The 27,520-nt window shown below is 35.5% G+C and overlaps 2 protein-coding genes across 3 annotated transcripts in view; one reads left to right on the top strand and one right to left on the bottom strand.

Annotated features, from left to right (window-relative positions):
• Nucleotides 1–17,376, bottom strand: part of LOC311284543 (melanoma receptor tyrosine-protein kinase) — a 28,328-nt gene extending 10,952 nt beyond the window's left edge. The window contains exons 1-13 of one of the 2 annotated variants that reach the window (XM_084399597.1): nucleotides 17,089–17,376; nucleotides 6,022–6,173; nucleotides 4,881–5,085; nucleotides 4,554–4,679; nucleotides 3,003–3,071; nucleotides 2,797–2,915; nucleotides 2,181–2,322; nucleotides 1,412–1,528; nucleotides 1,182–1,308; nucleotides 1,012–1,085; nucleotides 574–661; nucleotides 248–450; nucleotides 6–138 (exon numbers count right to left, since the gene is read on the bottom strand). In XM_084399597.1, the coding sequence (XP_084255723.1) occupies nucleotides 6–138; nucleotides 248–450; nucleotides 574–661; nucleotides 1,012–1,085; nucleotides 1,182–1,308; nucleotides 1,412–1,528; nucleotides 2,181–2,322; nucleotides 2,797–2,915; nucleotides 3,003–3,071; nucleotides 4,554–4,679; nucleotides 4,881–5,085; nucleotides 6,022–6,173; nucleotides 17,089–17,200 (1,667 nt within the window). In that variant the 5' untranslated portion in view covers nucleotides 17,201–17,376. Of the gene's footprint in view, nucleotides 1–5; nucleotides 139–247; nucleotides 454–573; nucleotides 662–1,011; nucleotides 1,086–1,181; nucleotides 1,309–1,411; nucleotides 1,529–2,180; nucleotides 2,323–2,796; nucleotides 2,916–3,002; nucleotides 3,072–4,553; nucleotides 4,680–4,880; nucleotides 5,086–6,021; nucleotides 6,174–17,088 lie in introns of both variants that reach the window. The other variant, XM_084399596.1, reaches the window with a different exon arrangement.
• A 5,253-nt stretch (nucleotides 17,377–22,629) lies between these two features.
• Nucleotides 22,630–27,520, top strand: part of dnah5l (dynein, axonemal, heavy chain 5 like) — a gene marked incomplete at its 5' end in the record, with an annotated part of 44,167 nt that continues 39,276 nt past the window's right edge. The window contains 8 exons of the mRNA XM_084398808.1: nucleotides 22,630–22,798; nucleotides 23,363–23,454; nucleotides 23,647–23,835; nucleotides 23,923–23,991; nucleotides 24,091–24,165; nucleotides 26,035–26,106; nucleotides 26,200–26,301; nucleotides 27,165–27,351. Coding sequence (XP_084254934.1) covers nucleotides 22,630–22,798; nucleotides 23,363–23,454; nucleotides 23,647–23,835; nucleotides 23,923–23,991; nucleotides 24,091–24,165; nucleotides 26,035–26,106; nucleotides 26,200–26,301; nucleotides 27,165–27,351 — 955 coding nt within the window. The remainder of the gene's footprint in view (nucleotides 22,799–23,362; nucleotides 23,455–23,646; nucleotides 23,836–23,922; nucleotides 23,992–24,090; nucleotides 24,166–26,034; nucleotides 26,107–26,199; nucleotides 26,302–27,164; nucleotides 27,352–27,520) is intronic.

Raw genomic sequence — 27,520 nt, 5'->3', positions numbered from 1 at the left:
CTTACCCATCCAGCAGGTTGCAGTGACTGACACAGCGCTCCCTACGGCTTACATGCTGACAGGAGACACACATGGACGGCCCCGGACCCCAACAGCCTTCCTCTCCACACATACGGTCACAGGTATTGTTCTGCTGCTCTGAAGAGCAAACAAGAGATTCTGTGACCTCACATGACCGAACCCAAAACTGCTTGCCAACAAATGAGTTGAAAATTGAAAAACAAAATATGTGAATACTGTCCCGCACCACAGGTGTGCATTGCTGCGTTGTTTACAGTTCGTATATGTTGTTTGTCAGATCTGAACAGCTTTGGCCAGTAGCTGCCATCAACGTAACAGAGTTGGGGGTTGTTTTTGATCACCACGTCGCCATCACTGATCTCCTTCAACGAACGCAGGCCGAGATGTTCCAGGTGTGTGATGTCTATGGCGGCAAAACTGACGGTGGTGCTGCTTTTGTGGGAGGTGTAAGAGGAACACTGGTTAAAGGTGAAGTGTGTCATTTTTATGATATAAACATGTTTGATATGCAGAGAACATTAGTTATTTGTAAGTTGACATGATTGAACTCACTGTTTTGTTCTTCCTCTGATGATCTCCAGGTTCTCAAAGGGACTGAGGGATTTGAGGTGTTTAGGCCAGTCTTGGATTAACAGATACCCTGAGAAAAATTAAATAAATAAGTTTGCTAAATTGCTAAATAAGGTTTTATCTACCTTTCCTCAAAGACATCTTCAAATTGTGTGTGTGTGTATGTATATATATATATATATATATATATATATATATAATAAATATACACAATTATATAAATTATACTGTATATATACATACATATAATACACACACACACACACACATATATATTTATATCTATCTATCTATCTATATATATATATTTATATATTTATTTATTAATTAAAAAAAAACTATTTGTATAATTATGTATACATTATATATAATATACAAAGATATATATATTTTATATATGTATATAGTTGTGTAGTCTACCTGATATTTCTTTGACTGTTTTGAAATAGTCGAGTTTCACAGGGTCCATGCTTGTAGTATTTGTAAAAACATCCCTTTAAAAACATTTGTTAAAAAAAGACATTAGATTTATTAATGCAGTACATTCAGAGTTTGGTTGATTTTGTCACAGGTAGTCCATAAAATCTCACCCTTGAAAAGTCGTCTTCATTATTGTAATGTGCCCATTTATGTTGGTGCAGTTGATAAATGAATCAATGTTGGTCGCGTTGACTGCGATGGTGTTAACAAGCGCCCCCGTTCCGAGACCATTACAGACTAAACCAAAACACACAGGGTCAACTCATTGCACATTTCATGTAAATACTGTATTTCAGAAATGACAAGAAAATCACTATTATTTAATAATGATGTTGCTGACCTTTTGGGCACAAGCCGTCACATTGTTTGCACTTCCTTATTCCGTTCTGCTCCACTTCATGCATGTTACTGCTGCAGGTTCGAACGCAGGCATCGTGATCAGTCACCACAAAGTTGTCTGGAGCAGAGAGAGGAGTTTGCAGTCATGTTTCAGTTAAATATCAATACTGCTCCTACTTAAAACAAACAAAATAAAACGGACACATATTAGACAATTGGCATACAATAAGAGCTGTAAAATGAACATGGATAGTATAGCTTAGATCACATGGGATGGAAATGCTTCTTTATTCGCAAATGTTTTATGCGATTTTCCAATTTTTCACAGAAGTTGAATGTGCAACTTTGAATGAATACATGGTGTTGACATCTCTTCTAAAATTACAGAGGAGACGCGTGAGATTGCTGTGGTCTTTTGCAATATATCTTTTATTTATACATTATATACATATATTTATTAATAGCTACACAATTCATTTTAGGTCTACAGCTGTTTTCTAAAGTGTTTTCCCTTAAATAAACCTTGACTTCAGAGAACTTACAGTACTTCTTTGTTTACATAGTGCATAACCTCTGGGTGTGTCTGCTTATATTTGCAAACATAACTGATTAAAGACTAGTGTTATGTTTTGCCTCTGGATAATGCTGATGGTTGTTATACACAATAGCAATGAGCCAGTATAACTCCATGACTTTTGGGGCTCTTATATTTAAAAACTAAAGGTTTTAATGGAAAGAATGATCTCCTCTTGTTAAAGTGGCGTACTTACAGGGGCACTTCTTCACACAGGTGGCACCAAAGTTGTACTTCCCGTTGGGATTGGGAACAAGTTGGTGATTGTTGGGGTCATACAGCATTAGACGTGGACACGCATCCTTGCACGTCCCGTCATCCTGGAAGTCTCTGCAGGCCTGCAGAAGAAGAGACCGTACACGGTTACATACACAAAATATGTTCCAAAATATGACAAGGTACTGAATAACTTTAATTGATTTAAAAAATTGCACTATTGGTGATTAGAATTGATGATTAGAATTTGGCAAAAGTGTGAATTCCCAAAATATTAAGAATAATACAAATAAAATAAATATTTCAACTGTTAAATAAGTCAATATAATAATAATAACAAAATACATAATACAATTATATCATACAACAAAAGTTTTTAATATATTTTATAAATATTAAAATAAAGTATAAAAAGTATAAAACATATTTTCTTTGTAGGTTTACCCAATCAGCAGGTATAAGATTGGTAAATATGCACCCAGTGTGTTTATTTGTCGCGTATCTTGTGTTAAACTTACAAAAAAAACATATTCATGCTTCATTTAAAATGTTAGACCTTTATCTTTTATGATAGTAAGAGATGTTTGACCACTCACCAGGCAGTCTGTGGCCCGGGGTCCAGTGCAGCCCGCAGCGCAGTGTTCACTGCAGCAGTCAGAGGGTTTGGGACCCCTGCACCTCCGCGAGCACTGCTCAGCACAGTTCAACCGAGTCACTGACAAAGAAGACCAAAGTACCTTAGTTAGGACATTGTTCACTCACACATTTGCCTTTGTAGAATTACATAAACAATTGAATTTACAGGTCTGGCAGTTCTCTGGTCCTGGAGCCCAACACGATCCATTAAAGCACGCCGAGTCACATCGTATGCCTGAGGTAATGAAGTGAAGAATTTTATTTTGTGTTACATTTAATATACATTTTTAAAATTAACAAGTCTTTTATGCTCACCAAGGCTGCATTTATTTGATCAAAAATACAGTAAAAACAGAATTATTCTAAAGTATTACAAATTAAAATAACTGTTTTCTATTGTAATATTTTTAAAATGTAATTTATTCCTGTAATCAAAGCTGAATTTTCAGCATCACTACTCCAGTCTTCAGTGTCACATGATCTTTCAGAAATCATTCTAATATGCTGATTTGCTGCTCATGAAACATTTCTTATTATTATCAATGTTGAAAATAGTTGTGCTGCTCAATATCTTTGTGGAAATTGTGATAGTCTTTCAGGATTCTTTGATGAATAGAAATACCCCCCCCCCCCCCCCCCCCAAAAAAAAAACTGCATTTATTTGAAATATACATCTTTTGTAACATTACAAATGTCTTAACTGATTTATTAAATGCATCCTTGCTAAATAAAAGTATTAATTTTCAAAAAACTTAAGGAACCCAAACTTATATATACATACAGTGTGTATATATATATATATATATACTGTATGTGTATATATATGTGTATATATGTGTGTATATATATACAGTGCAATGCATAAGTGAATACACCCATGCTAAAGTTGACTAAAAAGAGGAATAAAAAATCATATTTTGGAAATTGAACTTAATGCCTTAATTTAAAAAATTAGGAAAAATCCAACCTTTAAGGACACCAATTTTCTTTGTGAATGAATAATGTATCGTAAATAAATAAATGTTCTTCCTTAAAATACATGGTGCATAAGTGAGTACACCCCTATGTTAAATTCCCTTAGAGGCAGGCAGATTTTTATTTTTAAGTATTTAAAAAAAAAATTTTTTAGGATACTATGCATCCTGATAAAGTTCCCTTGGCCTTTGGAATTAAAATAGCCCCACATCATCACATAGCCTTCACCATACCTAGAGATTGGCATGGGGTACTTTCCATAAGATCATCTCTCAATGGAAATCAAACTAGCTTTTAGGCTAACTGAAATAAAACCATGCCAATCTCTAGGTATGGTGAATGCTATGTGATGATGTGGGGCTATTTTAATTCCAAAGGCCAAGGGAACTTTATCAGGATGCATAGTATCCTAAAATGTAAAAAATCTGAAAAAAATGTAAAAAAATCTGCCTGCCTCTATGGGAATTTAACATAGGGGTGTACTCACTTATGCACCATGTATTTTAAGGAAGAACATTTATTTATTTACGATACATTATTCATTCACAAAGAAAATTGGTGTCCTTAAAGGTTGGATTTTTCCTAATTTTTAAAATTAAGGCATTAAGTTCAATTTCCAAAATATGATTTTTTATTCCTCTTTTTAGTCAACTTTAGCATGGGTGTATTCACTTATGCATTGCACTGTATATATTTATTTATATATGTATATGTTTCTGTTTTTAAAACTTTAAATACTTACACTGAGGGTTAGTCCCTACCGATACATTGACAACACTGTCGTCCTGCACAATGTCCAACCACTGTATGGTATCCACATTGCAAAGCAAACGATTGTGATATATTTTAACCCCGCCTTTAAGAATTTCTGCCAGATAAAGAGAAAAAAAACGGTTCTCTGTAAATAGAAAATGTAACTTCACATACAGCTCTAGGGCAGAAACAGCAACAAGCCTTTGTGTTGCATGCTGTTTACAACACATTGTGGTGCTTATCGATGCGTCATTTGTACTGTAAGTCGATTCGGATTAAAGCATCTGCTAAAATAGTAAATAAAATGTGCTTCTACCTGTGAGGCTGCTCATGCGCAGCTCTCTGAGGCCGTGGAAGCTGGTGTTCTCTAAAGACTCATTCCTGTGGAAGTTTGCCAGCACAGCAAGGGCGTACTTGCCATCAAAGAGAGAATGTCCTCGAATGAGGCGTAGGTTTCCCAACGGTATCACATCCACGTAGTTTATTCCTATTAGAACGTAGCCACCAACTTCTTCAATACTCTGTGGGTATGAAACAGAAAGAATATTGTAGTCAGGCCCCCTAAATCCCATTTAAAAAGTCTCAGATTTGTTTGTTCTTCCTTCAGACTGTAAGGAAACCTATAATGCCCTTTTTCAAAGCCTTGATTTGGTTTTGGGGTCTACTAGAATGGGTTTTCAAGCTTGATTTTTCTAAAAACATTATTTTTCCACATATTTTACATTATTGCAGCACCTCTCTTCCCAGTCTGTCAGTAACGCTCTGGGCTGCGTTTCCCAAAAGCATCGTAAGCCTAAGTCGATCGTAGGGAGCATTGGTGGAAATTGTTCTTCGATCAACTTAGGTTTACGATGCTTTTGGGAAACGCAGCCCTGTTTATTTCCAGTCTCTATGAAGCCCCTCCTTCCAAAAAGCAAAGTTTGCTTTGATTGGTCGGCTGGACCAGTGTGTTGTGATTGGCCAACCGATTCAAGTGTGTTTTGGTAATGTCACACCTCTTACCATAACTGTGAGTTTCAACACACTAGTACCTAACCCAACCAGGCCTCATCCCTTTATTTTTCATATCCCTTTTGCAGGAATTATTTAAATGAGGAATATTGTGAAGTGTTCATTCCCATTAGATAACTCAAGACTACAATTGAGGTGAGATCAGTGATCATACTAATAGTGATATTTAACACATTTTAGGCTTAAAATTAAGAAATGTGCATTGTGCAATAAAGAAGTACTCCAAATAAAGTTTAATTATAATATTTATATCATTAAGTTGGCATTTGTTTGGTTTTTCACTAGGGGACCCTTTTAATCAATAATTAGATCTTATTTAACATAAAAAAGCAGCCTTGTTCTTTTAACCAATTAGCAGTCTATAACCAATTAGTAATCAATGATCTAGTCTCATAATTGTATATTTAGGTTGCTATTTTATTATACCGGCACGTGATGTCACTCACCGTGAGAAAAGAGAGGTCTTGGTTCTCCTGAATGTTGGTTATCTCCAGGTTCTCCAGCACTATTGTGCAGTTACTATACATCCGCACCATCGCCCTGTAGTGGTCGTCTGGCTGTGCCAGCTGAGTCAGCTTATTATTGGTTCCCTGACATACTGGAGAATAAAGCAGAGGTGAAATCAATCAATTCTCAGGTAGTGAAGGTGATATGACAGAAAATACACAAAATAACCAAAAAAAATTTAATCCATCAATTTCAATTCAATTGTATTTGTATAGGGCTCTTCACAATGCATATCGTTTCAAAGCAGCTTTACAGAAAATGCATGTGTCTAAATTACAAGAGTGATCTGCTATCAGATGTGAGTGTGTCCAAGTAATGTATTTCAGAAATGTACAGTACATCAAATCACACAGTTAGCTAACACCATGTATTCATTTTTTAGGCAGAAACAGTGCGCTCATTGAAATAATGATTACAAGTTGTGGACATAATGATTACAGTATAGACAAGTTTGCATTGCTGCATGTTGATTCAGATATGATCCTTCATATATCCACTTTCATTCATTGCTATGTTAATCTTGGTTATTGAATGCTGTTTATTGCATGTGTCTGTGACTCAATCATTTCCGATAAGGTGTAATATTTCAGGAAATATTGAAAATTCACAGGCCACTAAAATAGAGGTTGGTGTGTTAAATGCTAAAATGAATCCTTTCCCGTTTGTACCATGTTTTGAATTAGCTGAAATAGATGTTACAAACAGTAATTGTTTTACTACTATTTGTGAAATTTACTAAATCAAAACATGGTTTTCTTATTTTTCTTAATCAAAAATGTCGTCTTTGTCTAGATTCCGGCTCTGCTTGTTCTCTCAACCAACTTCATGAGGTGCATCCTGGGATGCTGTTTAAATGCCACTGGAGTTTACAAATGCTTTAATTAGAATTTTAGTTTAAGTATACATAGGCACAATTTATATTTGTCTAGAAAACTAAATTCAAGCATTTGAGCAGAAGCCTTCAAAAAGAGAAACATAAATTAATACAAGTGTGTCCAAACTTTGGACTGGTAGTGGAGTATAGCAATCTTTTTGGAAGGAATCATATCAGTCATCAGCCGATATTATAGAATTAAAAAACAAAACTTATCAATACCAATAACTGACTGATATTTTATATTTCTATTTAATATTTTCAGGCCTTGTCACTTTTAGGTCTCTCCAGCGCTAGAAAGCTTTCTTAATATTACCGTGGGTCCACCATAACCAGTGATATTCCTCTGACCTGTTCTCTTTTGTAACGTCTCTCTGCCATCTCTCTTTTTACAGTCTTCAAATCTCCCACCTCTTACTCACTCTCTCTCTCCTCTCCCATCATGAGTGGACACGCCCCCTACTGCTGATTGGCTACGAGTGTGTTTTGATGCTCGATCAGATCCATATTTATTTACAGCTTTTTCTTTTCTTTTTTAAAAAAAATCACTGATCTTTTAAAGTGAGCGTATGTTTCACAGAACCGAGATATGCTGTTGTTGTAATGTTAGCTGAAGTAACAGGTCAGTTTTGAGAGTCATTGTTTGTCTGGAGCTGTAACAACCAACTCTGGCTTGTGTACCGTATGTACATTTTTTTGTTCTTCCTTGTCGTTCGTTCCTCATCTTCGCTTTTTTCCTACGAAGCATTAATTTGCTTCGCTTCAGCTATGATAAATAAACATCCACTCTTGCATTGCGTGTTCGTGCTTTTTGGGGGCGGAGCAATGAAGGGTGGGGTGTGTTTGCTTGGGTTCATTTCAAACATTCAACATGATTCTCAGTAATCGCTTACTGTTAATCACAAAATGAATATCCATGTTTTCCCATCATTCAACAAGATATGAATGTTTAAAATGAAAATGAAGCATTAGTTAATGTGCCAATATTTGTAGAATCGCTTTGAGTCATGACACATTACCCACTTACCCAAATAACTAATCACTTGCAACACCATGAACCTCTAACTGTAATATCAGACTATTCCATGTGTCAAAATATCTTTTTTTGTGTTCCACAGAAAGATAGTCATACAAGTTTGAACAGACATGAGGGTGATTCTTCATTTGTTGGTGAACTATACCTTTAAGACACGGCCTAAAGCTGTTCCACTTTAGAGCCCTTGTCATTGTTCACAGTAACATGAGCTCATCTAACACACTAAACCTAGACATTTCAATGATCACTTGTTTAGGGTTTCCTAAACATAAAAGTTAATATTACCCTGTTTGCATATTTTACATTGTGTGATCTTCTATTTATGAAAATATGGTACTTTCCAAAACTCATTGTGCATCATAGTGGAAAACAAGTGTTTGTTTGGTCTCTGCAGTCTTTCTCATGTCATACAGGTGTTGAATTCCTGCAGTCATCGTTAGGTGTCTCATCTCTAGAGGAAGAGCAAATTCAGTGGGCGGGAACTCCGTGATCAAGAATGTGGTTCTCAAAGGGTGAGACTCAAATATTGCACACAAGTGTTGCTCAACATAAGATCCGGTTGAATTCTTGCCTGCCAAATGCAAGAGACATGGATTGTGTTCCCAGTCAGTGCCGGTAACAACCCAATTATCATCTATTTTCCCTCAGGGATTGATAAAGTTTCTAAAGTGAGGCCAGGGGACTAAAAAAAAGGAAATGCTCAGATTTTGGCAGATTTGTTTTAGACACAGGCTCTGTTCCAAAAACTAGCGTGCATCCTACCTATGTAGCGCTTGACGTCATCTGAGGCATGCTTCTGACGGGCTGTTCCAAAAAGTAGCCGCATAATTATGTTGTGTTCTAATAATGCATTCACGTCATGACACAATTATGTGTTTCCGTTCACTTCTTTGTCGTTCCGCTAATAACAAGTTGGAATTTGATCAAATCTCTGATTTGACCGTCATGATGTCATGTATTAAGAACCATAATGGCATATCTTTAAAGCAAAATGTAAATTGTATTATACTCCGTGTTACCTGGTGCACATTTTCGCAAGAGCATATTATTTTACAATGTTTATTTGTACAACTTAAATATATATAAAATAAAATGCATTAGCACATGCAGAAATTAACATTTAAAAATTTGGGGTCTGTACGATTTTTTTTTTAATGTTTTTGCTCTTCTGCTCACCAAGGCTGCATTTATTTGATCAAAAACAGTAATATTGCGAACTATTATTAAAATTTAAAACAGTTTTTCTATATTAAATACATTTTAAAATGTGATTTATTTCTGTGATTGCAAATTAGAATTTTCAGCATTTTCATCATTACTCTAGTTGTCAGTGTCACATTATCCTTTAAAAATCATTATAACGTGCTGATTTGGTGCTTAAGAAAAAACGGCATTTATTTGATTTATTTATTTAGTTTAAAAAAAACAGCATTTATTTTAAATAGAAATCTTTTGTAACAATGTAAAAGTCTTTACAGTCACTTTTGATCAATTAAGGCGTCGATGCTGAGTAAAAGTATAAATTTCTTCTTCTTTTTTTTAAATGTACAGACCCCAAACCTCTGACCATGTATATATGTTTTAGTTAGTTTGATAACATGCAAATGTGAAACTCTATTGGAATCAATAGTCAGTCCAGTCTCACATGCTCAAGGAGTGTTATTTTTGAGTTACCGCCAATAGTGTGTTCCAATTTAATCATCCACGAGGGTCTGTTTCAATGTGGTCTTTGAAGACATCTGCCCATGTAGACAGTAGACAGACAGGCAGCTCACTGGGTTAGTGTGTAGTAAAAAGTCACTTTCAAATGGGGTTGAATATTTGACTACAGGTTCATTCTGTCTTAAAACTGAGATTGTTGAAAGCTTGTTCACAAAATAACAATGAAGCTGCACAAATAATATTATAATGAAAGTGCAAACATGGTGTGTTTTTTTTTTATTTTTTTTTATTATTCTTCCTTACATGACGGGGCATATGAAGGGTATTTCCACTTTTGCAAAATTAGCATTTTTGACATCAGTCAACACTTTGACAACATAGTCTGTGGACATAGTCCAACATAGTACCTGTTTTGTGAGATGTGAGATGTTCAGGACCAACAAACATTTTCAACTCATGCATGCAGCTCTTGCATAAATTCATCAGTGTTGTGCCATTAGTTAGTTGTCAAAAAACAAAGAAAGGATCAGGCCCTAGAGCATCCAGATATCTGCTCTAGGGTAGATTTCAACTAAAGATTAAGGTCAGGCATGAAGTAGATTTAGGTTTTAGCCCTTAACGATCCCTTCACAAGCCCCTAAAATGTGAGATTGTTAACAGATTGCAAAACATGCAGCTGTTTTCTACGGGCGGCTGTGTAGCAGCAGTGCCTCAGGCTTGAGCCCGAACCAAGGGATGTGACTGAACAGGTTGCTCCTTGAAAAAAAATGTTTATGAAGGAACATCTTAACTCCCTCATTACGTCACATCAAACCATCAGGAACAACATTCTGGTGATTATAAACTCAAGTTTCAAGTTTGGTTTGTTTATCTAGCACCACTGAAACAGCAGCAGGTGACCAATGTGCGTTACAACGCAAGAGTTTTATCTTTTGCAACTGATGCGAAGCATGCACAAGAGTTATCAAGACTCCATCAGTGCAAGGAAACACAATACTTGAGAAGTCCAGTAATGCAAAGTAATCAATCAACCTGTCATTTCCTGGCGGAAACAAAACCGTCTTTCATATTTTAGCCACAAAATGTACACTAGTACTGTTAAAAAGTTTGGGTTCAGTAAGATTTTTTGAAAAGAAACAGTCAGCACATTTATAAAGTTAAAAGATTTATATTTCAAATGAATGCTGTTCTTTTGTACTTTCTATTCGTTAAAGACTTCTCACGCATGGCTAATCTACTTAAGTACAGGGATGCACAGGGTAGAAATAATGATGATAGATTAATTATGAGATAACCTAGGATCATCTCAAGGCTGTCAACGCATATCATTTATTTTTACAAGGCCATGCAGTTGTTCCCATGCTTTCACATCCTTACTTTATTACCTACGGCTTTCTTTGCTCTATTTTTCTTTTCCTTATGCCTCATTTTCTCACTGTTTATAATTTTATATGCTTTGGGTGACAGGACTTTGGATGACTATACCATGTAACTAGTTTTAAGGTAGAACATTGAGATGATGTATTTCCACGGTTATTAAATAGATGCTGCTACTGTTTCACAAAAGTAAAATCGGATGCTTCCGATATACAGCACACTTAAATCAAGTTGAAAGTATTAACTTGATAAAAAAAAAAAAAAACATTTATATATTCTCTTCTTCTTTTCCCCCTCAGGGTACAATGCATAATGCAATCATTTCTTGGGCAGAATCTACCATATTTTTGTGTCAGTGAGTGGTAGTCACACAGCTTATATTTAGTTATTTTGTTTAGAGTTTGGGCTACAACCTAAATGCACTGTAACCTTGTTTTCTGACAGATGTCAGTGTATCTGGATGTCCTTTCGATGACTAAGTTTGATTGGGGGCAGACAACTGGATCAACTGTTTGTAGAGTAAGTTTGCACTGTTGCAAAAAGTATCGATCCATATGAGCACAAAAAAGTCAACAGCATGTGTCATGACGCATCCTGTTTTCCATCTGAAAGTCTTTCCAGGAATACACCTAAAGGGAAATCTTATTTCTGTGTTGGTACATGTGCTCTGCTTTTTTTGGAAATATTCAAATAAGTTAGCCTGGAAACCCGAATTTTCACATATCTTGAATTTTATATATAAAATATGTATAAACCTCATAATGGGTAATTGAATGTTTTTCAAAAGGGTTGATCTGAAGTTAGCGTCGACAAAAGTTATTTTTAATCTTCAAAAAAATCTTCAGAAAAACATATTTTCCCCAAGTTGAGGCTACAGTGTTTCACGCTTGTGTTTTACCGATTTTAAGACACAAGATCTGATGCAGTGTGGTATTTACAGTACAAAATTAATGTTTAAATATTCTTGAAAAGCACTATAAATGGTTATCAATTTGAGAGTAGCAGTTTCACATGATTGTGCTTCTTACATCTTCTGTTTTTCTTTACCATGCAATAGTGCGTGACCGTTCAACTGTTGTCACCCTAAATGAGAGACATGTGGATAAAATACCTTCTAACTGAATTGTAGTAAATACAATTTACAGAGTGAAACAAAGACGTCTCACTCCATGGCTGTGTGCTTTTTTTTACAAACAACCATCTGTCTAAATCAAATAAGTAACATATTGTCTATTTGTGACCTATCCATCAAAATTCAACCATTGGATGAATTCAGCTCTTTGTCTATGGGGCAATTTGCTGACTGCATGAGTAAAAACATGGCATGACCACTGCATTTGGTAAACAACATGAGACCGGCATTTTAGTATATTAAAATATTTTGATGAAGAAGACACAAATTAATGAAATGTAAGTAAACACTTTATTTAGATAGTCCACTTTAGACATTCTGCTAACTATAAGTAACTTTGCAACTACATGTAACTAGCAGTCATTAGAATATTAGTAGACCGACACTTTATTTTGATGCTTCCCAAAAGACATTGTACTGACTATAGGTAACTTTGTAACTTCTGGTACTTTTACACGACAACGATGTACTAAAAATGGAAAAGTTTTTTCGTTTTTTTCGTAATTTTTGCATACATACGACAACGTTGTCAAACCGATCCCCGTTCACATGTATCCGCAAAAACTACAAAAAATGCTGTATTATTGCCAGGCCAGTAGTTGGTGACGTCACTTTATAAAGGAACACTACGTGCCTCTAGACTGAACACGTAATTCGCATGCGCATGATGTTACCGGTTCCACAAATTCGCGTTTTTCTAGTTTACACTCAGATGAAAACTGTATTGGTTTCAAAAACTTGCAAAACTCGCTTTCAATAGTTTGCATTTTCAGGCCCCCAAAACACCTTTGTTGTGTAAATGAACGTCCAGTTTCTATTTTCCACCAGGCAAAAAATGCTAATTTGAATGCTCAGAAAAGTAAGACCACACCTCTCCTCAACAAGTCTCATGATTTAAGCTTGATCTTCATTGGCTGCTGTTTTCAAAATAAACACGCTTGCGTAAATCCTCAAGGCTATGGCCTTGGTTAATCGTGGTCTGTAAATTATAACATCCCATAATCCGACTGTTCTTGCAGTTTGACGATGGACTTAGAATAGGAACAAACATTAATGGGTATTACCATTCAATAGTTTGGGGTTTGGTTTTGAAAGAAGTCTCTTCTGCTCACCAAGGCTGCATTTATTTGATCAAAAATACAGTAAAAACAGTAATATTGTGAAACATTACTACGATTTAAAAGAACTGTTTTCTCTTTTGATATACTTTAAAACGTCATTTATTCTTGTGATGGAAAAGCTGAATTTTCAGCATCAGTTTTCAATGTCACATGATCCTACAGAAATCATTCTAATATGCTGATTTGCTACTCAGTATTTTTGTGGAAACTGTGATACATTTTTTCAGGATTATCTGATGAATAGAAATAAAAAAAAAAAGCATTTATTGAAAATAGAACAATGTAAAAGTCTTAAGTGTGACTTTTAATGCATCCTTGCTGAATAAAAGTATTATTTTCTTAAAAAAAAAAAAAAGTAAACAGTTGTGTATGTGTTCATATATAAATAACTTTTAAAAACAAATAACGTAGGCCAGAGATAACCTCTACCTAAGACACACATCATTGACTAAATATACTGGCATCTCACCGACTATAATTGATTTTGCCCAGATATTTTAAACGAGAATCAATGAAACATTTCATAGCACTTAGCAGATCAATGAAATATGAGGTTTAAATGGATGACAAAAACTATTTTGACATTTTGAACAATAATAGATTGCAGTTATGTGTTCATTTCCATTGATTGCTTTACTTTCCATTCAATTTACCCTTGTGGCTGGTGGTCAGAGAGTGTGATGCAGGAGAACAGGAGTTCTAGTCTTTAGTAAATAACAGCGGTCATGGTGACCCTGGATATTAACAAGTTTGCTAAGAGTTTCAAGACTATTAGATTTAGAACGAATAGTGATGTCTAGACCAAATTACAGCACAGAACACTGGGTAGAATATGAGCACACGAATATCTTAAGTGATTACTAGCGCATAGGTGTGGACTAAGAAAGGGATGTGTATTTAGATACCGTGTATTTATTCCAGCTCACACTGTATGTGTCAGATGCATAATGACTGGATATTTCTGAATTTATCTAATTGTTGTTTTGTTTCCATTCCTTTAAAACAAACTACATGAGAATATTAAAGGGATAGATCACCCAAAAATGAAAATACTGTCATCATTTACTCACCCTCAAGTTGCTCTGCTGAACACAAAAGAAGATATTTTGAAGTATATGGTTAACCCAACATTTGGGTTGGACCCCATTGACTTCCATAGTATGTAAAAAACACTCTCAAGTCAATTGGGTCCATCAACTATTTGTTTTCCGACATTCTTCAAAACACCATCTTTCATGTTCAGCAGAAGAAAGAAATTCATACAGGTTTGGAACAACTTGAGGGTGAGTAAATGATGACAGGATTTTCATTTTTTGGTGAACTAACCCTTTAAGTACAAAAATATTAATCACAATTGAGATGAATCATGATTATTTTCTGTGAATACATTTTCCTTAAAGGAAACTTCCTTTTGTTATACAATGGAACCAGTTTTATGTTATTCATCACATGCTCAAATTGGCATCTTACAGGTATTTGTTCTCGAACAAAGTTATGACATCTAGTGCCGAGTATGTTTCTGGCCTAATGGTCTGCAGAAAACATTGCCAAATAAATGTTGTGACATAATTTGTCAAACTCTGGGCCTGACTCTGCATGCCACAGATTGTGAATGATGAAATCCTCCATGCACAAATGCAAGATCAGATAGTGAAAGAGTAACCCTATCACAATATCTAGCTTTGTTGCTTGCACATTTAAAAGGAAGTCTTCAGATTAATCTATAGGAGAGTAATCCACACCTACGCAAACCCACATTCATGATTCACATGAATGGATGCTGTTCCATTCCCGTTAACGCTTCAAATACATGTATCTACATTCCAATAAGCAATAATCCTTCTAACCTATTTTTCTGCCATAGGCTGTGGGAATGAAACAAAGTATGAGATGCCGCTGAGACAGTACAGACTGACAGGTTTTGCTGACACATGCATACCAAAGGTTCATCGCCAGAAGGCTTTCCACACCTAAATTGACAGGTCATTAAAGGCGAAGTGTGTAATTTAACCAAAAAGACTTGTAAGAAATAATGACTGTTTTCTCAAACACTGCCATTGGTCACAAAACGGATAGTCCCGCCTCAAACTCACACCATTGGTGGAGCCAATGCTGCTGTGTATAGGGCTGATCGGGATGTTTAAACAAAGAGTGCAATGTTTTAATAGAGTGACAGTGTTTGCATTTCTCAGAAGAAAGTCTTTGCTGGGACAGGAGAAACTTTTTTTAAAGGGATAGTCAATCAAAAGTTGTGAATATTCATTATCTTTCTAAAAACAATTTGACAGCAGGACTATCACATTCATTTGATATTTTTCATTATAAAATGTGCATCAACACTTTCTGTGTGAATCTGTCAGAAAGGCTGATTTAATTGCAATACTGCTAAAGCCACAATAATGTATAGGCTTTAAAGTATCTTCATTTCTAAGCTAATATTGTGAATTAGACGACCAATTAATAGTTATATCTTGTGATTAATTCAACACTTTAATTGATTGATTTTTCCTAGAAAACAACATTCTTCTCATTAGGCCATGAATGACATGGGGCAAAAGTAAAATGAGTTAAGTTAGCATCTATATGTAATATTGAAATGCAAGAACAAATTTAATAACAGGAAGTATAAAAATAAAAATAAATAAAAACAATAGATTCATGAACTGCTTTCCCTCAGACAGTAGCACAAGTCTGCATAATGGTAATGATCCAATCTGCGTATCAAATTGTACAGTCTGTCATTGGATTCTCTGTAGAAGGTATGATTAGAATTTCCTGACAACACGCAACCATTCTTTTGTGTATGAAAGGTGTGCTGCTTATCAAATAACAAAAGTTTGACATAAGTGTATATCCAATTTTTTTTTTTTTTTTTTTTTATAAAGCCAATAAGCCAATTTTAGAGCCAGATCTGTCCATTTTACACTTATAAACACAGAATCAAAACCAGTTTTTGCGTGGTCTGCTCTGGGACAGTGTTGGTAGCCCCCATCTGCTGTTAATTTCTCAACTGGCAAGAAACCTCAAACAGCATGTTAAACACAGTCTGTTCGGGTAGAGACTGGACCACAAACAGAGGGCCCAGACCCCACTCAGTGGGGCAGCTGTCTAGCGATACCATCTGCTGGTGTTGAACTCTTGGCCCTCATCCTGTGGTCACCCGTCTCAAAAGTTCATCAAGTATTTTTAAATATATTTCAGATTTAATTACCTTCATTACACTTTTAGCAACATGAAAGACTCCTTGTCATGGGGTCACTTGTTGGGGTTAAAGACAATCCTTCCGTTTGTGTTGTACAGATGATTAATAATGTCACCTCAGCTCTCCGATCTTATAACTAATGCTTTTCAGATCATTAGATTTTAATCATATTTTATACATATTCATATTTGTACATGAACTATTGATCTATGAAACGTCATATAATTGTAATTATTATATACCGGTATTACATAATGTCTGTCTATCTCATCTCTCTAATCTCATCTAATGCTTTTCAGATCATTATATTTTTATCATATTTTATACATATTCATATTTGTACATGAACTATTGATCTATGAAAAAACATAATTGTTATATTATTATATTTTACATAATATCTATCTATCTATGTTTGTTTACACTAAAAGTCAAAAGTGTGGACACACTTGACTAAAATTGTGAAATATATATCTTATTTTCTACTCGTTTCTACTTATTTCTACTATATGTTTTAAAAGACTTTATGTTTGTGCAGATAAGGAAAAATAAATAAATCTGAGACGTTTGTTAGTGGCAGTTAAAGTTAAAACTTCACTCACCTTTCCTCTCAGAAACGGAGCACCACACCGCACTTATCAGCACAAGACAGACGATTCCCAATTCACGGAACAGAGACGGCTTCGTAAACCTCATGTTCAACAGTGGATTCATTCTAAAGCATTGTTTTTGTGTAGATATTCCAACGAACAGACAATATGTAGCTCGTAAAATAGATAGTTTTCCAGCGGCAGGTCCTGTTCAGCTCTTCAACGTGTCTGAGCGCTTCAGTACAGCTGTGACGTGACGCAGGCAGCTCACCTTCACTGCACGCGGGACGCGACGCGACTGAACCACTGTGTGTGTGTGTGTGTGTGTGTGTGTGCGTGCGTGTGTGTGTGTGTTAACAAATGTCCCCACAAGGAGTAGCCTAATACCAGGAAATTTTGACTTTTTTGATTTTTGGTCCTCATGAAGAAAACAGCTTAATACATTATACTAAATTAGGCTAAGTTTTGAAAATGTAAAGATGCAGAAAGTTTTGTGTGATGGGTAGGTTTAGGGGTAGGGTTAGTGTAAGGGGATAGAATATACTTTTTGCACAGTATAGAAATCATTATGTCAATGGAAAGTCCCCTTAAAACCAGGAAACCAGTATTTGTGTTTATGAGTGTGTGTTACAGATTGTTTAATTTGTGTTATGTCGTTTGACTGCATATCTCTCTATAAATTACAGAAACGTCTGTCTGTCTGTCTGTATGTCCGTCCGTCCGTCTGTCTGTCTGTCTGTGTGTGTTATTCGCATATCTCTCGAACCGTTAGACCGATGGATTTCAAACTCGACAGGTGTCTCGCTACGGGCACGAGTAAGTGCAGTGCCAAGTTTGACGTTGTTTGGATGAGAAATGCAAAAGATATCGTTAAAAATAACAGTAAAAGAAGCACTTAGAAGGTTGTGGTTTAAAAATAAACATTCTGACATAAACACTCTGGCCCCATCCACACTACTGTGTTTTAGTTTAGAAACGGAGAAATAAAACGAATACGATCTCCGTCCACACCCGCGTTTTAGCTGCGTATTAGAATTGATCTCCGTCCACATTAAAACGACTGAAAACGCGGATCACGTGACCATTCACCAACACTGGGCATGCGCATGCCGGTGTAAACCTAGAGACTTTCAAACATAAGACTGTAAAAAGCTTTCAAACATCAACATGTCATTTATTAATATGCATTTCTGTCAAAATGACATATAAACATATTTTCCTATTCTATTTTGCCTGGAAACGCTTCCAACACGCTTGCGTGTCGCATGAAAAATAGGCGTTGGTTCTATTTCTAGCATGCACGCGTTTACAGCGCGAGCCGCGCCGGAGTTGCGGCAGTTTCTTACTGTAAGAAACTGTTCCAGCGGGTGGAGTTTACTGGTACTGAATATTACCTGTGTATACTCCATGACTGATGACACCCAATCATAGAGCCGAGCGTGAGCTTCTGCGTCATCGTTTCTTAAGTCCACACTAAAACGCCCTCCGGAGATTCAAAACGAAAAACGGGTCGGCAGCGTTTCTAAACCTCTCCGTTTTGGGTCTCCGTTTTTGCCGTTTAGTGTGGACGGGAGGTGCAAACGTAGAAAAGGTCTCCGTTTTTAAACGAAAACGCAGTAGTGTGGACGGGGCCTCTGTCAGCTACACTGTTTACTTTTGAATATTATGGTTCCAAAACGTGATAAATACATGATAAATCCATTCTGATTCATTTGAGTAAAAATGTGTTTTCTTTACCAAGAAAGTGACAAGATGAAAACCACTATTTTCTGTTTCAAACTTTCACATAGCATCTTTAGGTTATAATAACATAAAAAAAAATTCAAATCCAGATTTTGATTTGCAAAGATTTATTATAAAAACTGATTATTTCCCCCAAAAATGCAATAAATTCATGACACTTTTTTTTTTTTCAAAATGCAATTAATCCATTGAATCAATATAAAAGTTATTTTTTATCATATTGAAACTGTTGAAATCAGCCATCGCTAAGAAATATCTCCTGAACTTTTTTGATGGCGAGCAGCTCACAAAAACTGTTTTTGCACGGGCACTTTGCACGGGCATCAGCCTATTCACAAACTGTTTGCTCAAGCATAGCGTTTGCTCAGAGTTCACTTTGTGCTTTCTACCATGCACATATAAAAATGTCACTGAACTTTTGCTGTGTAATTGTAACAATGAGCACTCAAACACATCAAACCAACAATTAGGCTACTAAAAACACACTCAAAAACTGATTTTGCGCGGGCATTTTGCACTAGTCTATCTATAAATTACAGAAACGTCTGTCTGTCTGTCTGTATGTCTGTCTGTCTGTCTGTGTGTTATTCGCATATCTCTCGAACCGTTAGTCCGATGGATTTCAAACTTGACAGGTGTCTCGCTACGGGCATGAGTAAGTGCAGTGCCAAGTTTGACATTGGATTAGAAATGCAAAAAATATCGGTAAATATATATTGATAAAAGAAGCACACACTGGCTTTTGCCACTCTAGCCGCTGGCCACTCCCCCTCTCACACTGCACACTGAGTGAGAACAGCCCAGGACCAGAAAAGCAAAAAAAAAAAAGAAAGCAGCAGAGCTTAAGTAGCGTTTTCTCAGAGTTCACTGTGTAGCCTGCTCCCTGAATCGTGTAGTTCAAATTTCCACATTTATTTTATGTCATTATGTCAGTATCAGTATTTGCTTTCTACCATGCACAAATAAAAATGTCACTGAACTTTTGCTGTGTAATTGTAACAGTGAACACTCAAATACACCAAACCAACAATTACTAAAAACACACACAAAAAACTGATTTTGCACGGGCACTTTGCACTGCTCCCTGAATCGACGCGCTTATTCATTTGTGGATGTTAACTGAATCTGTAAGTCAGCTATGCTGTTTACTTCTGAATATTATATTTCATTCTGGTGCGCTTAACGTTATCGCTACTGTGTAATAGTAGCCTATGCTATTCACCAACTAAACATATCCTATTCAATGCGTTCACAGTCTCTTTCACGGGCACCAAACCAACAATTACTAAAAACACACACAAAAACTGATTTTGCACAGGCATTTTGCACTAGTGTACTTTAATGTCAGAAAGGATTTTTAGGTAGGCTATTTTTTCAAAATGTCAAAATTATATTTTGTTTTTGAAAATGGCCCAATTATTGTGTGTGTGTGTGTGAATTAAACACAAATTATGATAATATGAAAAGTTCTGCATACTGAATTAGATAACTAAATAAGAAGCTTCCATAGAAACTCAAACTGTACTAGGAGTCTCATGTTTCCGCCACATAATGTAAAAAATAAATTGCGAATTTTTATCACACAATTCTGACTTTTTTTCTCTCGCAATTGCGAGTTTACATCTCGCAAATCTGACTTCTCAGCATTACATGATATAAAGTCACAACAATTGCAAGTTATTGTGAGATAAACTCGCAATTTGGAGAAAAAAATCAGTCTTTTCTTCCTCAGAATTGGACTATATCTTGCAATTGTGAATTCTTCAATTGTCAAGTCAAGTCAAGTATATTTGTATAGCGCTTTTCACAATACAGATTGTATCAAAGCAGCTTCACAGTATTAAATTAAAATAATACAACAAGGTTTGTTTCTAGTGGAATTTATTGATTGATAAAATCAAATTAAATATCCCCAGAATATCCCCAACTGAGCAAGCCAAAGGCAACAGTGGCAAGGAACCGAAAAACTCCATCAAGTGACCTAATGGTATCCTAAAACTCCATCAGGTGACCCAATGGAGAAAAAAAAAACCTTGGGAGAACCCAGGCTCAGTCGGGGGCCAGTTCTCCTCTGGCGTTTATTAACTAGAGGCCGGAAGCTTGTGAAGAATTGTGAGATGTAAACATGCAATTTGGAGAGAAAAAGTCACGATTATCAAAAAAAAAAAAAAAAAAAAACTGTGGCGGAAACAAGCTTCCATAAGTTTCTCTCATCAAATTATTTTTTGGTTTTCTTTTTTGTGATTTTCCTTTTGCCAGAGCCTGTTTATAAAACTTTTTTTTTATTTTTTTTATTTGTGTTTGTAAGTGAATGTAAAATATACAATATGCCCCCAAAATTGTAACGTTGATAAAAACATAGCATTCAAAACCCCTCAAATACCATCAATTTAATAATGTATTATGAAACACGATATTGCATTTACTAAATCTTTATTCATTAACTTATATAGTGTCTGTTTTTTTGTGTGTTTTTTTTTAAAGTAAAATAATGCGTAATTTATATAGTTAACTCTTTTTTTTTATTTCCGGGTTTCTCAGAAGCGGAACTCGTCATATAGTTGGGTAAACTTAGGTAAATGAGAGAATAATACATAAAATATTTGTGTGTGTGTGTGTGTGTGTGTGTGTGTGTGTGTGTGTGTGTGTGTGTGTGTGTGTGTTCTCATTTAATCAAACAGCTAAATAAATACTCCACAATAGTGTTTTCACAACTTTGAAAAAGAGGGAAAAAATATAGAGAGATTGATAAAGGCGGTCAGAAGAGAGAAAGATCAACTTTACTGTCCCACCATAGATATACATATACATATCTATGCGTCACACACCCTCAAAGCAGCGTTAAGTAGGTTTTTGTAATTTGGTGCAAAGGTAATATATACAAAGTACATACAGAGTTATAAATGTACATATGTTTTAGAAAAATGCTGATGACCGTTTAAACGCGTCATCAAAGTCTGTGAAAAGGGTTGAAATGTTCCTTTTAAACAGGCTCATGTTGTTTCTATTTGTGCAAGTCTCCTGCACGCGCTTCAGTTACTATAGTAACAAACTTTTCCTCAGGCTTTCAGTTTGTAACGTACTCACAGAATAGACGACCCTCGGGCAAGGTGAGTGCTCTAAATTAGCAGCAAAGGGAAAATAATATGGTGATTTATTCTAAATATGTGTTCAAAGGTAACTTTAAAGTTAATTTGAGGTAAATTATTCCACTAATTGTACAAAAAGAACTTTTAAAACCTTCGCTAGTTTAGTCGTTTGACGCAGCCGAAACGTCTAACTTAGCTAACGTTACTACGGAGCTATTTTGCGACAAAGGAAATACTATTTAATGTTTTAATATAGGATTTATTGATAAAATATGTAATTTACCCTGTTATATAATTATGATGGCCTGTCAAAAGCTGACGACCAGAAATCCCCAAAAGTCCCATAAACGTGCATTTGCAGCTGACCAAGAGCTTTCAAACCACCAAACTTGGCATAGCTTTTTAGTTTGATCTGACTAAGTATCCTACAATTTTCCTAAATTAATTGGAAGTAGTACAGTTTTCGTTTATGGCATGATTCCCACATAAGTCCCATTGATTAACACTAAAATGTTCGTTATGTCCGTTAAGACAAACATCAGCTGACAAACGGTTCTAAATTTAAACGAAGAAATTACGTTAACTGTAACCAGTAAATATGTTTGCTATCCGTATGACATCAAATGATTCTATTTTTATTTAAATACTGAAAGTGTCCTTGAATGATGATTCATTTGAATTTCCTGACTTTTAACTCCTAGGAGGAGAAAACAAACAAAAAATGTCAGAAAATGAAGCATCTGATCCTGGGTCAGATGTACCTGGTGTATCCCAAGAGGAGAAACGCACTATGTCAACTCATGAAAAAGAGAATGATGATATAGCAAACCCACTCAAGTCCTCACATCTGGACCTAGAAGTAAAACCACCTCTAACCACCATAAAAAGGGGTATGATTAATTATTTGTGTGTAAGATGAATAGATAGACAGGTTACAATGACTTGATATGTATTGATAAATAGGATTCTTAAGGTGACCATACACAAAACTTTTTGGACGAATGTTGCCAGGCAATGTTGCAGAGCGATGTTGCTTTGGCACTTTCCCAATTTCTATCTAGATACCTTAGATCGGTCATGGGCCCTGTGTCTCTCCTGGTTGCCCGTTGACGGCAACATTGCTCAAAAAGTTTCCCTGTGTATATCATCACCTTAAGCATTGTTTATATTATTGGTAACATTTTACAATAAGATTTCACTTGTTAATATCGGTTAACTACATAAGTTAGTTATTGTTAATTCCAACATTCAAAAGTTGTAGCCTATCTGTTAATATTATTTAATGGACCTAAGCTAACAAGAACAATGAACGGCTGTAGTTTTATTAACTAATGTTGACAGAAATTAATAAATACAGTAACAAATACATTGTTCATTGCAAGTTAATATTAGTAATGCATTAACTAATGTTAACTAATGGGACCTTATTGTAAAGAGTTACCATATTATTGTAGGTGTTGGTAGACACAGAAGAATTGGAATGCAAAATGAAAAAAACATCAATGAAACAACACCATCTGCTATATCACCCATGGTCAACACTGCTGTGAGTAATTATCTTTATTTTATTTTATTATTTTATTTTATTTTTGATGCTTTTTGAAAATGGTGGGTGCCACTGTTTCACATGGCATACGTTCGGACAATCAATGTACACTTATATCACTGGTAGTTTCTATAGTGCTGGTTTAGACCCTACCCTGCACATAAGCTGAGTTGACTTGCCCTTCTCTCTCAGGTGCCGGGGAAGCGCACTGGGTTACTGTTAAATGAAGCCCAGAAGGATAAAGGTAAACAGCTCAAAGCCCTCAAAGATGAGCGCAGAGCAGCTCTTGATGGCCGACACAGGTACCTTATCTCAATCATTGTAGAGCTGATTAGTCTGGGGGAAATGGATGTCGAGGAGGCTATCATCTCCAATGATCAGGTGTGTAAAATATGACACTATTGACATGCTCAAAATCACAGAATATTGTGATTGCCACATATAAATGTGTGTATGTGTATTCTACAGTTCAACATGATTGAGAAATTCTTCTCAGCAAATGGTTCAAGGAGTCTGATGTTCTCCTACCAAGTCAAAGTATAGTAAAACACAACTTGATAGTGACTTTGAAATATCCTTTAAGCATCTGCCCACCATGATACTAACAAGCCAATACCTGCCTGTATTTCTCTATAGCCCCCTTCTTTGCTTGATACCTCAAATGCAGTCACTGGACAGAATAAACTGTTAATCAACACAGACACTACTGAGGTACAACAACACTATCACTGTTGCTTCAAATCACTTGGACTGCAATTAGGGCTGGGTACCGAGTTCGATACATTTTAGGTACCGACCGAATTGCCTCGATACTATCGAGAATCGAAAAATGACTTGTTTTTCGGTACCAGATTTCGATACCTAAGGGGTTAACTCGTCAACGTCAGTGCTCAAACAAATACATATGAAATGCACAACGACACGCCTAAATTCGCTTACGCACATACACGCAAACTCTACACACACGAGACGCGCGGAACTCTCCGCACATACTCTTATGAGACGCGCGCGCGCACAAACTGTCCACGCACATTCTCATGAGACGCGAGCCTATGGACGCGAGCACACACACACAAACTCGCGCACATACTCAATGACACGCAAGCACACACACTCACAATACCCTAAAGATGTGGAAAAGTCGATCAAAAGTGTGGCTACATTTCTCCAGGCTCGATGCCAACAGCGTGCGATGCAGTATTTGTGGTAAAATAATGGCTGCAAAGACGGTACCGCGACAGATATGATGAAGCCCTTGACAGTGCACGGAGTAAACATAAGAGCAGAAAGTTGCTGCGTCTTCGACTGGTAAATGAAGAGATACCTTGTTGATCACTCTGACTGTGTTTATATTGCAATAATGACCTACTGAATGTACACACTGCCGTTCAAAAACGTGTTGGTCAGAATTTTTTTTCAGTAAGCATGCATTAAAGTGATCAAAAAGTGATCAAAAATGACCTTCCAAAAACTGTTTTCATATTTCAGCTTTGACAACACAGGAATAAATTACATTTTGAAATATATTCAAATAAGATTTTAAATTGTAATACTATTCCACAATATTACAAGTTTTACTGTATTTTTGATGAAATAAATTCAGCTTTGGTGAGCATGAGCTCTTTATAAAAAAAAATATTTTGTACCTTATGTATATGTATAAGGAATATTTTGTTCCTTTGTGCTTTTTTTGTTCCTTTGTGCACTGACTAAGGAGCATGAGTCAAACTGAAAAAATAAAACCAAAGTTTTTCTGAGGTAATGTGTTATAATCTTGTTAAAATGGATTTCATAAAATTGGTATCGAAAAAAGTATCGATCAGGAACCGGTATCGAAATCAAGGTATCGGTATCGGTATTGGTATCGAAATTTTTTAAACGATACCCAGCCCTAACTGCAATGTATAGTTATTAATTATTAGCATTTGTATATCAAGGGATAAGCTAAGCATTGCCATTACTGTTACTCTTTTAACAAAGCCCTAACACTAGATATACTACCGTAAAAAAGCCTGGGGTCTATAAGATAAAAAAAAAAATTCATACAAAGATTTCATATTTCATACAAGATTCATACTTATTCAACAAAGACACATTAAATTGATCAAAAGTATAATGTAAAGACTTTTACATTGTTACCAAAAAAAAAATCTATTTCAAATAAATCTTTTGAACTTTTTTCAGCAAAGAATGCAAAAAAAAAAAAAGATCACAATTTCCACAAAATTTTAAGCAGCACAACATTGATAATAATAAGGCCAGATATTAATAATAGAATAATATAAATATTTCTTGAGCTCCAAATCAGCATATTATAATAATTTATTAACACTGAAGACTGGAGTAATGATGCTAAAAATGCTAGATTTTTATTATACATGATATACAGTATGTGTACAGGCACAACAAGACCAGTCAGAAAGACAAGTTGTTCTAGTGGGACCGTCCCTGCAATTAGTGTAGATTAAGTAGCTTTGGATGGACAGCATGTCCTAAATGGCGAGTGACTAAGTAACTATGTATGCATGTTGCTAAGTAGAAAAACAATGAACTGGGCTACTCTTCACTCACTGATTGCAGGGTCTTACCGGGCCGTGTTTGTTTTTCACGAGAATCACGGACAAGGCCATAACAACTACAAACATATCGCAGGTCAGTGTGGGAGTTTGTTTGTTGTTGGTTTTTCGAGTGTAACTAGGCCTGTTGGTTATCAGTCATCCGATTGACTTATGTCATTTTCTGCAGGAAGTGAATTTAGCAAAACTTGACTGCTCAGAGACAAGTGTCCATCAACGTTTGGATTTTCTTTTTACTCAAGCCATGAACCAAGCCTTAAAGTTGCAAGAGGTATGATATATAATTCCACGTATATATCTAAATTATTGCTTTCTTTGTTGGACCATAGGCTAATATAAAAAGTAATCCTTTGAATAAATAATTGTTTACATTAATAAATCATTTTTGGTTATTTATTTAAGCAAGGACAGTTTTAAAGGGTCTGTGAAATCACATTGCATCTATATGCTGGTGTACTGGAAAACTTTTTCCAGGGTTTCTGGCTTCTGGATCTTTTTGTCTTCTCTTCCTGGAAAATGGAAACATTTTGAAGACCTGTCTTCTCCACAGAGGCCTATACAAACTTTTGTCCAATACCCATACACAAAAGAATTGTATTTGAAATATATTTTCTGGATATGTTTTGGAATATATGCAAATATTTGAAATTGGCCCAATAAATATATTTCATACTTATATTTCATATTTTTTTGTTATATTTCAGAATATATTTCAATGTATTTGGAATATATGCCACATATATTTTTGACACTTTTGGGGACCCGTACAGAAAAAAATACATTGAAATATATTCTGAAATATAACAAAAATATATGAAATATAAGTATGAAATATATTTATTGGGCCAATTTCAAATATGTGCATATATTCCAAAACATATCCAGAAAATATATTTCTTTTGTGTATGGGTAAAAGGCTTTCAAGAATGAAAATGTCTATTTCCCCTTATTCATAAATGCCAATTTTCTATTTTAACAGAAAATCTTGTGAAAGGAAATGATTTTGTGACAATTAAATGTATTTGGTGTATATAGCATTTATATACATGATTGAAGTTACAGAATTCTACAGACTGGGACTACGAAACTATCAGAACCAAAACACATGACATATTAATCCAACATTTCCTTTAGGACTGGGGAGCTATAAAAGATAGCCAAACGTTCCCAGATGTGGAAGACCTCCTGAGATCTGTGGATAAGTTCACCTGTAACCTCTTTTTAGTGATGAGGAACATGGAGGAAAAGTTTAAGCTTCATAACATCCCATCAGCCCCTGATCTGAGTCACATACAGAAGGCCGAAGACTATAGTAATGCAGGTAAAGGGTCAAATATTCTATAATCATAACGACACTTTCTTTGATGTCAAAGTAATAATGTTTATTAAAATGTCAAATGATAACATGATTGCATAGCAATTCTCCCAAGGCCACATTTTTGGTGCACATAAAATAACATGCTTCCCTTTAAAAAATACATAGTACACTC

This window comes from Rutilus rutilus (assembly GCF_951802725.1).
Source record: "Rutilus rutilus genome assembly, chromosome: 24".
NCBI classification, from domain to species: Eukaryota; Metazoa; Chordata; class Actinopteri; order Cypriniformes; family Leuciscidae; genus Rutilus; species Rutilus rutilus.
The sequence above is the reverse complement of the archived record's forward strand: the minus strand, read 5'-3'. Positions and strand labels throughout refer to the sequence as shown.